This window comes from Cibotium barometz, chromosome 50, assembly GCF_041138505.1.
Source record: "Cibotium barometz isolate CiBa-2024 chromosome 50, ASM4113850v1, whole genome shotgun sequence".
NCBI classification, from domain to species: domain Eukaryota; kingdom Viridiplantae; phylum Streptophyta; class Polypodiopsida; order Cyatheales; family Cibotiaceae; genus Cibotium; species Cibotium barometz.
The window spans coordinates 30,098,915-30,113,075 of NC_141095.1; the positions used below are offsets into that span (position 1 = coordinate 30,098,915).

General features: G+C 47.5%; 1 protein-coding gene across 2 annotated transcripts in view; it reads right to left on the reverse strand.

Annotated features, from left to right (window-relative positions):
- Positions 1 to 364: 364 nt before the first annotated feature.
- Positions 365 to 14,161, reverse strand: part of LOC147610018 (guanine nucleotide-binding protein subunit beta-like) — a 65,670-nt gene continuing 51,873 nt past the window's right edge. Inside the window, exons 5-6 of one of the 2 annotated variants that reach the window (XR_015264203.1) lie at positions 1,209 to 1,336; positions 365 to 1,062 (exon numbers count right to left, since the gene is read on the reverse strand). Coding sequence is in view for 1 of the 2 variants with exons in the window: in XM_086787334.1 (XP_086643460.1) it covers positions 1,027 to 1,062; positions 1,209 to 1,322 (150 nt within the window). In the remaining variant the exon portion in view is untranslated. The remainder of the gene's footprint in view (positions 1,063 to 1,208; positions 1,337 to 14,161) is intronic. The other variant, XM_086787334.1, reaches the window with a different exon arrangement.

A 14,161-nucleotide genomic window follows, 5' to 3' on the forward strand; every position in this document is an offset into this window, starting at 1 on the left:
CAGCCAGCAAGAAACTGCATGATTTATAGATGCCAGATAAAGTTTAATGGTGTCTTTTAATTATTATTTTGAGAGTAAATAATACCATGAAAGTAAGTTCACCATTGTACCTCACTTGTGCCAATTTTAACTTTTCAAAGGAGTGCTACACTTATTGGCATGGGTACCATGTGTACCTAGTGGCTGCAAGCCTCCTAGGTCCAAGAAAAGGTGACAGTACAGTCTGCTTCAAATATAGCTCTTTTACAAATCACATCACAAACCTCTTTTTACAACTAAGACATCCTTGCAGACACTGGTGTTTGAATTGACCAACTCAATCATTGCAAAAAGGTTCCACTTGAGAATTGCGAAAAGCCAAGAGTGCACAAAGTAACATATATTTAAAACTTCTCTCTCTGTATGCCATTCAATTGTTCTTCAAAGCCAGGAGCTCTAGTTACATTGTGAAAAGCCATGTGCAACTTTAAAAATGGAGATAAGTTGCCCCACTGACTTCAACTCAAACCCAAGACTTCCATTAGACCTAGAGAGCCTCCCTACAAAAACATGCAACCCGTGTGCCTCACGAAGCTAGGCTGCAGAAACTGGTCCTTTTGACAGGCACGCACTGAGTCTATAAGAAGACTTGAATTCCTACTGCTTTACTCATGGCCAAATCATAAATACTTCAACATAATACCTAAACAATGCATTACGTGAATACAAGGCTTGGATTGTAAAGCAAATACCTCAAAAGAGTTATGGTCATGCAAGGAGACTCTCAATTGTAAATGCCAAGGTGCCCCTCAAGGCTCATGCCCATCAATCCATGTAATTGACTAGGCAAGCTTGAGAAAGTCGTATGTGCATGGACATAAGTTAATCTTTAAATGGAGCAAGTGCAGAATGCATCCTATAGCAAATACAGGAAAACCTTGGCAATTTCAAGTTCTGAAGAAGGGAGGTCATACGTGGGCAGTTTAGCAAGCTCTAAATGCCCTGCAGGAAACAGATCGACCAGAACAGGGCCAGCAAGAAGCTGCATCAACTCTTCTGTCTCTCACCATTAAGAGCCCAGATCTGCAAAAAAAAAAAAAAAAAAAACACAAGTTGAAGTGGCAATCGTGATAAGGTAGAACAGCTAAAATTTACAATGTTTACTGATGGCTTTGTAACCTCAACTACTTGAATCAACCAGATTTACACATGAAGATGAGGCTCTCGACCTTCAAGTTTCGATCCCAGCTTCCAGTACATAGCGCACTCCCATCAGAGGCTAAACCAAGGCAGCTTATGCGTCCTATATGTGCACTTTGCAGATTCTTCAAACTACCAACCACCTGCAAGCAGAAACCTGTAATTAACCACATTACACAAAGGCTTCATCCTTATATCGTGAGAGTAGACATCTCGTTGTGCTCATTAATATTGCCTTCTATCACTGGGAACTTTTCTACAGATTGATGTTAAAGCTATCACAGTAAGATTGCAGTTTCAGGTGAAGTAAGGAGGAGAGGCAATCTTGACCTCATGAGAGTCCACATTCACTCCAGGCTATAAACTTAATTAGATTGTAAAAAGAAAGAATCCTCATATCCTTTTGTCCTACATCTGTTTCCCTCGGTATTCCTGTGAGACATCACCTTTACATCCTTTCTATTCCCTAGGTACAAGCTGGCCCAATTTGGTGACAAGAATCCAAGACAAGCTTCTCATGATCTTTAAGGTTGATGCAAAGATGTGTGCTTCAAACTAATGAAACCACGAGATGATGAATGCTTTATCGTGCTCGCCATCATGCTCAAAGAGAGTGATTTTCTCCAAGACAAGACATAAAACTGTTGTTCAGAAACTGCAAAGAGGAAGAAAGATTGAAGCCATACAAAATTTTCCCTTGGAGAACTAAAGCCAAGATTTCGGTGCAGGTTTTTCTGACACCCTTGAGGTGATAGGGTTTACGATTTTGAAGGCCATAGTTGATGTGAGTAGGGCTGGAGCTTCCCCCTCACATAGGTACAATCCTTTTTGGCATGATGGCTCGGGTAGAGAACCCGTAACTATCAACTCCATTATGCATAGTATGGACTAGATACTACGACATCCCCACTAACGTCATCAATGCCCAATGGGAGCTAATGGATTATAGTCTCTTCCGATACTTACTGATGGATTCAAGTGAGATCTTCAAGACTTTGGCTCCTCTCTGAGTCTGTATGATTTTCTACCACTTGCGATACGCCACCCAACAGAGATTGTGGAGATTTGGGACTTCCTCTTCTTCAGGCAGGGATATGCTGCAACAGATCTAGACTTGGGACTAAGAGATCGATTCACTCTTACTATAGAGGGAAGCCGAGGATAGATTCATCGTGTTTAGAGAGTAGGACAGGAGCCTTCATAGGAGCCTAGAAGCAAACCCCAAATAGCCCGTGGCTGGAGTCACAACTGGAGACTGCCCGCATGGAGATACGCTCGATTGAGGAGAGGAGGGTGGAGTTCACGAATCATACCTGTGCATCTTTTCGGAACCAAGCAGGAGACACGGTCAGCCTGCATTTTTCGTGATTACAAGTCCTCGCCACTGCCGAGACAAGGTCCACAGGATGACGAGCCCAAACGGTTCTATTGAGTCGGATCCCCCGCAGCTGCTGCAGCCATTGCCACAGATTTCTACTGAGGGCTTCTTTTAGAGGGTCCCCTCACTCCCCATACCGAGGCAGAAAAAAAGAAGAAAGAAAGTAATATTAACGTCTACAAAAGGCCAAAATGACCTATGAGACCAAAAGATTACATTATGTCCATGGAATACATGATCATGGGTACTAAAAATAAAAGAAAGGAACAAGAGCTGAAATGCCAAAGCTGAATACAAAGAGCGTCAAGCTCTCACATCACCCTAAAATATCCCGCATGGGGTGCTGCATCATGGTACCCAATGAGTAAAGCTGTGCCGGCAGGAGAAAGTCCTATGGTGGTGGGAAATGATGGCTATGATCCTCCTGTGGTGACGCGAGCGGGGGCGTCAGGCTTTGCATAGCTCAATGGCTTTGTCTAGTGTCATTCCTCTTCACTGAGCTCTTTCATCAACCCGGAGGTCGAGTGTAGTGGGTGGATCTGCTCTCAGAGCTCTAATCTAGAAGAAGTCAGTGAGAGCTCTCTATGCTAGTCCTCGGGTGGGTGCAGCTAGTCTGGTCTGCAATAGGGACTCCTTGTGTCTAGAGAGCTCCACAAGGAAGAGCCCCAAGCATCTCTGGTCTAGGAAATCCACGATCTTGGAAAGTGGTCCAAATCAGTCTCGGCAGAGGCAGTGGAACTTCCCCCTGATCTCATAGCATAGGCATATATAGTAGGCCTCAGTCTGAGCCTCTGAATGACAACGCTAGCATATCCTATCCTCTGGTGCAACTGCCCCCGGCCCATATCTGGCTATCTTCACTAACATGATGGGATGAGGTGCAGATCTGTCCAATCACACATCGCACCCCAAATGACAAATGTGTGTCCATGTAGGACGGGTGTATGATGAAACTGTCCTCTGTCAAGCGAAGAAGATGATCTCTGTAGAAAGCTATCTTCGTCCTAGGGGCTGAACGGGTCAATGCGAGTATCTAGTCTCACAATGTCCTTCTTGATGACCCTATTCAGTTCTATGCGGCTGAGAACAAAGGAGGGGCCTCTAGAATCTATGATGTAATGAAACGGGGGGAGTGTCCCCATCTGCATGCCATGTATACCAAACCACGTGCTCAAGTATGCATATCAACACTACATGTCTCCATCTAGTGCCAGCTGTCTCGAGGACTCTAGGGCGAGCTAGGGTATCTATCTAGTGGGAGCTCCCATAATCTATGCCAGTACGTCACTGTCTGGAATAGAGCCTCTGTCACGATCGGTCCATCCCCCATCTCCGCTCGCACAATCTCATGTGGCACTGATGGCTTACTCCTAATCATGTGCGAAATCATCATCACAAGGGGCCACTCCATCGGCTTCCACCCATCATATACCTCTTCCATATCTGTCTCAGATAGCTCCTGTGGTACAAATTGGGACCCCAGATGGGAGCTCCATACAATAGTGCAGGTGTGACTAGTGTGTCAAATTGCTAGAGCTTCGTCCTTGGCTCATGAAACTGTATCTGTGAGCACCGCCTCTCGAGTGAGGCCAAGGCAGCATAGCCATGCATCAATCTAGTTTCGGCCGCCTCCCGCATAGAGAACTGTGGTCTAGCAAAAGTGATCCCAAGATATACATAAGAGGTCACATGCTCCACGGGCTCCCCACTATATGTAAACAGCGGTGTGGATCTGCCTATCCACTGCGGGGAGGTAATAAAGATTATATAACTTTGACAGTGAGGTCCTGGTCCTCGCAAAAGGCCCGTAACGCATCCAAATGCCTCTGTAGCCCCTCTGGTGAGTCAGAGATAAGGACAACGCCATCCGCATACAATAGGATAGGTATCAAGACTCTTGCCAATCGTGCTCTTGGTCCTCCCTGTCTATCTATGTAGTCAAATATCTCATCAATGTATAGCCCGAATAGAGTAGGAGACAGAGGGCAACCCTGTTTCACCCCAACAGTGTTGTGTATGACCTCTTAAGTCACCCCATGGGGCCCGTACTCGGCCAATGACAGACTCGTAAAGTGTGAGGATTCCCCAAAGCATATCTGTTGGTATATCGATCTCCTGGTACATGGGATCATCTGTCTCCAAGAAGGGTACTTGTGCACTGGTGGTGCAGGAATTGAAGTCTCTAGCAAGGAGGATATCCCCTAGGCTGGAGAACTTAATAATATCATGCCCATAGACAAAGCGGGTCGCCGTATCCTGTGATGTCCGCTCGAGATCCATGCCCACCATGTTGATCTCCTGGTACATGGGATCATCTGTCTCCAAGAAAGGTACCTGTGCATTGGTGGTGCGGGCATTGAAGTCTCTAGCAAGGAGGATATCCCCTAGGCTGGAGAACTTCATAATATCATCATAAAGTGGCAGTAGGTATGAAGACTCCCCACAAGTGGCATACCTAGATGTGGTTGGTGCAAAGTAGCACACTATCACATGTTCTAGCTCCTCTCTGTATAATATAGCCACTCCTCGTGAGCCTCTAGTGCCTCTTGCTATGTGTGGCTATGGGCGGTGGATGGACTCCCATCTATATCCCCTCACCTCGGGTAGTCGGCTCCCCTAGCATTAGTGTGTCTCTGTATATAGGACGATGTTACACCCTCTAAATGTTTCCTCAAACAGGCCTACATCTATCTGCATAGCGCCATTGCACTTCCAGACCGCAATCTCTGGCTTGGTCTCATAGGTCATGAACTATCATGGAGAGTGCAATCACCCTCCCATCTCTATACACTCCCCACTTCCATGCCTTCCGCACTTCTAGTATGCCCGGCATGCACTCCCTCTTGTGTGCAACATGGGCTGGTGTGAGGTCATCCTCAAGATAAGTCTTTTCCCCCTTTAAGGTCCACCCTTTGGTGAGGAATGCCTGCTTCACCTCCAAACCCTCAAACTTGAGAATGAGTGCGCGTTCCTTTGTGGTATTCTTGCCCTCTCTATGCCTCGATGAAGGGGGTGTCGAGAATTTCCATCTTCCTACATAGTGCTATCGCATCTTCTTTCAGTGAGGCCCCTTCCTTCCATCCAACCACTCACATGTGATGCTCGGATCTTCCGTCTCTTCTCTTCAAGCATGTCATTGATTATGTTCGGGGTTGAGGGTGGGTTTTATTGTTTCTTGGCGACCTCGATCCAATTGCCCGATTCCTCCACTGCCTCTGTGTCTTTTGGATCATTTCAATCCATGTGATTGCCTCACTGGCAATTTTCTCCTCCTCTTGAAGAGCCTTCACTTGCTCCCTAAGCACATTCAGCTCATCATTAAGATATGGTTTAATTTCACCTTCCTCATACAATGTGCATGTTTTCAAATTATTGTTTTCTGCTTTGAGTGCGGCAACTTAGGCCTCTTACCCTGTGATGAGCAAGGCTTGTTGGTTGTTTTTGGCTTCCACTATCTTAATCAATTCTCCCCATATGTCATTTAATTGGCTCATCAACTGGGCCCGCATTTCTGCTTTCCATTTATCCATGTTATTTCTCCAAGCTTCTTTTGCATATTTTCGATGTTCAAGTCCTGCCACTTGCAAAGCTCCTTCATGGCACACCATAGTTGTCTTCGTACGACGTACGACAGCATATCGTACGGAATACCATATAGTACGATGCCGTATGGAATCATAAGGATTTTTTCTCGAATTTTGTTTTTCCAAAAAAAAAAATCAAAATTTTTTTTTGGAAGTAATGGTTTTGTTTTTGCTTGTCTATGGCTGTTTGAGCTTTCCTCTATACTATGATGCTTCCCTCCTTTTTAAAATACTCCATATCTCGAAATTGGAAATACCTAAGTTTATAAGTAATTTTTTAAAACACACGATGAGGTTCCGGTAGTTCTTCCTCCGCTCTTGGAAATGAGGACGCTCCGATTGCCTTGTCACAAGAGCTTAGAGAGCCCGAGTTTGATGACGAGGGCAACATCCTTAGCGAGGGTGACTTCTGCAAGCGCTCCAATAGGCACTCTTCTAATGGAGATGATCCTAGCGAGAGCTCTGATTTTGATAGTGATCACTTCTCCATCTAGATTCTAGCCCCAACCCTCTAGCCTCCCTTTTTTGTGCACCATTTTTTGTACTTGCTACTACGGCTACATGCGCCTAGAGCGCCTCACATTGTATGACTTAGGCTTTAGCCTAACATCTATGTATGTTTTCAACTTGGTTTTAATGGAATTTTGGTTTGACTCTTGAGTCACGTGACAACTTGTCGTCTCTTTGAAATTGAAAATGCTAAAGTTTGGAAGTATTTTTTTTTAAAGAGCGTATGATAGGTGGTCTCGCCCGGCTTGTAGAGTTTCTTGATGTCGCCCCTTTCGGGTGAGGAGGTGAGTGACGCCCTTCAAGCCCTGCATCACACCAAGTGCTCCAAACGGACGGCCTATAGGTTTACCACTTCCTTTATCACTGGGACGTCCTGGAGTTTGGTTTCAAGGCCACCTTCAATGTGATCATGATCACTGGCCACATGCCACAGAGGGGCTCATTCACTTGATTCCGAAGGAGGGTGGTGACCATTTTGAGGTACGTCACTAGTGCTCTATCACCCTCCTTGGCAATGCTTACAAAATCCTCACAAAAGCCATTAGCTGCCACCTTCAGCCTCACCTCCCAAATATGCTTCATGGCACAAAGATAAGGTTCATCCAGGATAGGAGCATCCCAAATAACATCTTCACTTTTAGGAGGCAACCGCCACGGCCCACTGCCAACACAAGAGGACATGGTAATGCTACTCTTGGATTTTGACAAAGCCTATGACAAAATGGATTGGGCTTTCCTAGAGGGCACCACACTTCGGATGGGATTCCTGGCAAGATGGATCTGGGGAGTCTCTGCACTATATTCTGTCGCCCGCAGCCAAGTCCTTGTTGAGAGGGCCACAAGGGACAGATTTCCAATCACCAAATCTGTTCATCAGGGGTGCCCTCTCGCCCCCTTCCTTTTCCTCTTTGTTGTAGAGGCAATGAGGAGTTTTTTGTCCGCTCAAAGGACAAGGCCATAGGGTTTGCGTCTCCCCATCAGATCTCAGGAGGATCTTCTAGACAAAGAGTTTGCAAATGATACAACTGCCTACCTCTCAAGAGAGGAGGGGAATCTTCAGAGATTTGCGCAGGTGATCGAGGACTTTTTTTTTGGCCTCAAGTGCTCAGATCAACTTGCACAAGTTGTCCTCACCCACCCCGACTTGGTGTATCTTTTCGGTGGATACCCAACAGCACCCCGGTTGGGTATTTGGGATGTCAAGTGCGGATTGATATCTGGCCACAGCAACAGCTTCTCCCTCTACTTCTGAGCATTTGAAAGAAGCTCCTTTACTGGAGCACCGCCCGACTGTCCCTCACTAGTCATGTGGTGGTGGCCAACCAAGTGCTCATGGCTACCATGTGGTACATTACTCCTCGGCGTTTTTTTCCAAGCATGCCTTGGACAAGTGCCAAGGCTGATCCAAAATAGATAATTAGCCTACGTGTGCCAAGGTGGCCTAGCCGGTTATTATCCAACCTCAACATCGTGGAGGAGTGGGCACCATTGATCCACCTATTCAAAGCAAAGCCCTTCTAGGAAAGCTGGTTGTTTGAGGCCTTCAGCTAGGGCGTGAACCCTGGAAGGCTTTCCTCTACTCGGATTTCGGACCACACCTCTGGCCCCTTCTGCATATCTTCTATTGATATGCTATGCTTCATGAATGATGAGAAATGACTTGCTTCAATGCTGAATTCTGGCTGATGCTTATACATATGCTTGAGCTGCTGGCCGGCCGGCAACTGCTGCTGTTGGCCTGCTGCTTGGACAAAAAATCATCAAATATGCTGATAAAATGTTGCACTTAACTCATTGCTTGCCCTCGCCTGATGCCCTTTCATACTGGTGCTTGGCCGCTTACTGCCTAGGTACCTAGCTGGCTTCTGACGGCTGTACAGCCTGGCTGTCTGCCGACAGGTCATCCAGACCCTCCATGCTGATGCTGACGATGATGATGGTGATTCTGATGATGATGTGGCTGCTGATGATGATGATGATGCTAACGATGAAGATGATGCTGATGACACCTATATGCTGTCCTAACTGCTGGATTAGTCAAGGATTAAGACTGTTCATGCAAAGGCTTAGCCATGGCGTGGGCGTGCACGTGACATGGTGGACCTTGGACTCCCATGTGAGGTGGATCTTCACGGAGGCCTCTACTAGCATGGGTGCTACAACAAACTCTGCCAAGATAATAACATGTGGGACCTATGGTTTGCTGCATATCTTGCGGGAGAGCATCATGACTTGCAGCCTTTATCTTCGGCCGTTTGGCAATGTGATATCGGGTGCCCAAAAGGGTGCTCCATACATCAATGCCAGAGTGACCAAGGTGTCAAATAGCCACATCTTGGTTCTCGGCTGCTAGAAATGGGCCTGGAAGCACTGTCTCTCCATGAAAGCGACAGAAGTATACCCTCTCATCAGTCTAGCCTCTGCAACATGGCTCATCGAGAAGACCAGTCCGGTAAAAGTGACTCCCCAGTACACATAAGTGTGCTCCAGCGGGCTGCCCATGTAGGTGAAACTCAGCCAAAGAGGGGATGTGTTGAAGACAATAACCTGGGTTTTCCCAAGGTTTACTGAGAGATCCCACTATGCACAAAAGTCTTATAATGTGTCAAGATGCCTTTGGAGAGCCTCTAGTGAATCTGCAACAAGCACAATGTCATCAGCATAAAGTAGTATGGAAACAAGGATGTCGCTAGTGATATGCCTCCTCCCCCTCCTCTATCAATGAAGGCCCAAATATCATTGATGTAGAGGCCAAAGAGAGTGGGAGACAGTGGGCATCCTTGCTTCACTCCGATGGTACTCGAGATCTCCTCTAATAATCCTCCTGGGCATCTCATGCACCCTATGACTGACTCATATAATGCAATGATCCCCCGACCATGTCTGATGGTACCCCCAAATCCTAGAGTCTCTACGGTAATCTGGCTTGCGGCACCGTATCTTTGCGGAAATCCACAAAGCCGAAGCAAACCGGTCAGTGTCATGCTCTGGCCTCCTCTATGATGGCTCGAAGGGTGAAGATGTGATCCAAGGTGGAGAATTACCTGTAGAAGCATGCCTACCCTGATGCTCTATGCCCATGTCTCTCTGCTAGTGTGTTGAGCTCCATCTCAAGTGCTGACCCATAAGGTTTGGTGAGTGTGTCGCCAATCATAATAGTCCTCTAATTGTTGGGGTCTATGGGATCTCCGGCTTTATGGATAGATGTGATGATATGGGTTGTCTAGGTGGGTGGGAAGCCTTCCAAAAGAGTCTAGTTGAACAATAGATGGACCATGAGAGATGTCAAAGTTTCCCCCACATGGGAGATGTGCTCTCCTAAGAGGCCCTCGTGGTCCTATGATCTACGTTTTTGTCTCCGGATGGCTCAGGCCACCATGGCAAGTGTGAAAAAGGTGGATGTGATGGGGCGTGGATGTGATGGTGGTGGAATGGAGGGGCTGATCTAGTACTTCGTACAGGGATCGTCGTACATATGGAAGGAGATGTGATAGGTGTGGGTGGGCATTTCTCTTGAATTTTCTTCCAACCCTCGTTATAGTTCACACCTTTGAGAGATTCGTACGATTCCTTGTAATTGGTCCTCCAAGATAGCATATGAAGACTTCCTAGAACGCGATGTGTATTGTTGCATGCGCGGAAGCCTTGCTGTACTCATCCACAGCCCTAAACCTGATTAAGAACAAGATGCTGAATAAACATGATTAAGAAAGAGGAGAGAAGAGAGAGAGTTGGTGTCAGGGTTTCCTGTATTATGGTACAAAAAGGTGACTGATTGTCTATACATCTTCAAGGCCCTTGGTCTACCCAACAAGGTGACCTTTGGCCTTCTACATGCCTTCTACTAACTTCTAAGCTTCTTCAAAAGGTGAATACGATGATTGATGAATGATTGATTAATGCAAAGGCTGACTTACACTTATATATATATTAGAGGTGCTGGTGGGCCTGCTGTGGACCCAGAATATTGTCTAAAATGTTTATTAAATGCTGCCCTTATTCCTTTATTTGTCCAAACTGTTTGTTAACTGGCTGTAGACTGGCGCCTACATGCTTGGGTTCTTCAGACTGCTGTATGGATGCTTCTTATGGCTGCCGACTAGGTTCCCATGCCCTCCATGATGATGATGATGATGATGATGTCCTAAATGCTGTATTAATCAGGGATTATGCTGTTCATGCTGAGGTCTAGGCCATGGCACAGGTGTGGTCTAGGCCATGGCACGGGTGTGCATGGGACATGTATACATCTCTCCACTTTGACTTGTAACCTCACCCACATAATGTGTGCCTCTGTGCCCCTCTGGACTATGGTGATCATGGGCTGTAGGTGTGTCCTGAATAGCACCGCCACTCCACCAAACCCGCGTACCCCACCGCATGTGATTCTCCTCTCAGTAGGTGGATGCCCACTCATATCCAGAAATGCGTGGTAGCCCTCTCTCCGGGCTTTGGTGGGTCTTTGTGAAGAAGATGGTCCCTCTCTATAATAACTTCCCTAAGTCCCCCAATGTCCAACTAGTGTCCTATTGCAGTTCCAAACTGCCAACTCCAGTGTGTGGTCCCACAGACCCCACGCCCCTATTTGGGACACTGCTCTGAGATGATAACTCGCCTGTCCCTATATACTGCCCACTTCCCCGCCTTACAGGCCTCATGCACCTTGGGAGGTTCACCCATCTGTGCTCTACCTGGCTTTGGGTAAGATCATCCCCTAGGTATATCTTCTCCCTCGGAGAGCTGTCTGTGTGTCCATCAAGGCCTCTTGGCTAGCAAGGTCAAGTAGTTTCAAGATGAGGGGGGGCTCCCGTGAGGTGTTCCGTCCCACACGCCATATATCCACATAAGGGTCCCCTTCCACTTTGACTTTCTTGCACGCACACACACACACAGTTATATTAAACATCTTCAAAAGCCCCAATGGCTCTATGATACCAAAAGTGATACGATAGTGTCCATATATCATCATGGTACAAAAGAAAACAAAGACTAGAGCTATAAGCTGGAAATGTCAAATCCAAGCCATATGATACAAAATGGGATCATCATCATACAGCCTATAGAGCTACCCCCAGTAGGAGGAGGGGGGCATCAAGGATATCAAGCATGGGGGTAGCATGTAGAAGGCTCTGCAAAGAGAAAGAAAGAAAGAAAGAAAGATATATTAAGCATCTACTAAAGACCCAATGGGCCTATGAGACCAAAGTGATACAATGATGTCCATGGCATATCTCATCATGGAATGGAAAATAAAATAGAAAGAAAACATAAATATAGCTATCTCACTGGGGTGATACAAAACTGTCCATGGAAACTTGTCATGGAATACTAAGAACATAAAAACATGGGAGCAACATCAGCTCCGAGTAGATGGTATACCACTCTCCAAAATGTCAAGCATGGGGCTGACAAGTATGGCTGAAAGGTCTCCCTCAGCTATGCCACGTGGAAAGGTAGCTCGATGGCGGCGGAGCATGTCCTAGATCTGGAGCTTATGAGGTGATCGTGGCCGACCGGGGGGGGGGGGGGGGGGGGGGGGGGGGGGGGGGGGGGGTCGAGGGCGTCGGGCACGGTGGAGTGCAGAGGCTCGGTCCGAGGTAACTCCTCTCGGGCGAGGTAGGTCCAACGCATCGTGGAGGATCAACAAGATCCACTATGTCGGTATCCTCCACCTCCTGGGTCCGGAAGTGATGGTTGGCTACCGAGGGAGGGGGCCGGGTGGTTGGGGCCTGTGTCTCAAGAAGGTGTCCCTGTGTCTGCGGAGCTCAAGCAGGAAGAGGCCCAAGCAACGTTGGTCCTGAAAGTCAATGATCCTGGAGAGTGGACCGAATCCCTCACGAAATAGACAGTGAAACCTCCCACGGATCTCACAGTATACTGGGCAGCGGCATATGTAATGCTCCTCCGTCTCAACCTCTGTGTGGCATAGTCGGCAGATCCTCTCCTCTCTGGGTGTCCGTACGAGCTTCCCGGCTCTGAAGATGCGCTCAGCTCTACCTGTCTCCACTCTGAGGCGGTGGGAAGAAACCCGTATCTGGCCGATCGCAATCCGCATGGCATAGGACATGTGAACACTCAAGTAGCCCGACTGCTGGATGAATCCATCCTCAGTGAGTGTGAGGAAGTGGTCTCTGTAAAAGTGCATCTTCGTGGGGAGCTCCGAGGGTGTGATCCATGTGCAATGTGTGTAGAGGCTAAGAAGATCTGACTGGATAACCCGGTTGGTATCCTCGTGAGACAGCCGGAAAAAAGAGGAGTCCAAACTATACTAAAGGGGAGGTAGGCGGTCCATGCAGAGCCCATATACTGAGAACCAAGTGGAAACTCGTGCATACCATACTCTAGAGTGCCCCTCAAGTGCTAGTTGTCTGGAGAACTCCAAGGCAAGCCTCGGGTACTTGTGGGGATCCATGTGACTGATGCGATGGAGGTATGTGATTGTCTGGAAGAGTGCCTCCACTACCATTGGGGCTGCAGCAAACTCTACCCGGATAATATGGTGTGGGACTGATGGTTTGCTGCGGATCATACGAGAGAACATCATGTCTCAACTCGCTTGCCAAGCCTCATCCGATAAATCTGACCCCCAGAAAGCTGCTCCATACATCAAGGCTGGTGTGATGAGTGTGTCAAAAAGCCAGCCCTTCGTCCTGGGCTCCTGGAAATGTCTGGAAGCACTGCCGCTCAAGTAAGCTCAAGGTTGCATATCCCCACGTCACTCTTGCATGTGCTGCGGGAAGCATGGTAAAGGGTGGGCCACTGAAAGTGACACCAAGGTAGACATAGAACGAGACAATCTCCACAGGATCCCCTCTATATGTGAAGCTCAATCTAGATGTGATGGGGCGAGAGGTATTGAACACCATTACCTTGGTTTTACCAAGGTTAACAGAGAGGTCCCGCTGAGTGCAAAAGTCATGTAAGGCATCCAACTGTCTCTGAAGCCCTTCGGCTGAGTCTGAGAGGAGGACGATGTCATCTGGATTCTGCATAAAGTAGTATGGGGATCAATATGCCTGCTAGTGTGGGACCAGCCCCGCCTAATTCATCAATGAAGCTCGAGATCTCATCAATGTAGAGGCCGAAAAAGAGTGGGTGACAGAGGACAGCCCTGTTTCACCCCAATAGTGCTGGAAATCTCCTGTGATGTACCTCCTGGGGCTCTCACTCGTCTGGTGACGGACTCATAGAGGGCGATGATGCTCCAAACCATGTCAGTTGGGACTCCGATCTCCTGTAGACGGTGTAAGAGGCGGGCTCAGGGTACAGTATCAAAAGCTTTACGGAAATCCGCAAAGCAGCAATAAATCCTCTGGTGTCGTGCTCTACCCTCCTCGATGATGACACGGAGGGTGAAGATGCGGTCAAGGGTAGAGTAGCTCCTCCGGAAGCCAGCTTGTCCTGAGGCTCTGCATCCCTGGCTCTCTGCAAATGAACTGAGCTCCGCCTCGAGCACTGATCCATAGAGTTTGGCCAATGTGTGGCCAATCATGATCGTCCTGTAGTTATT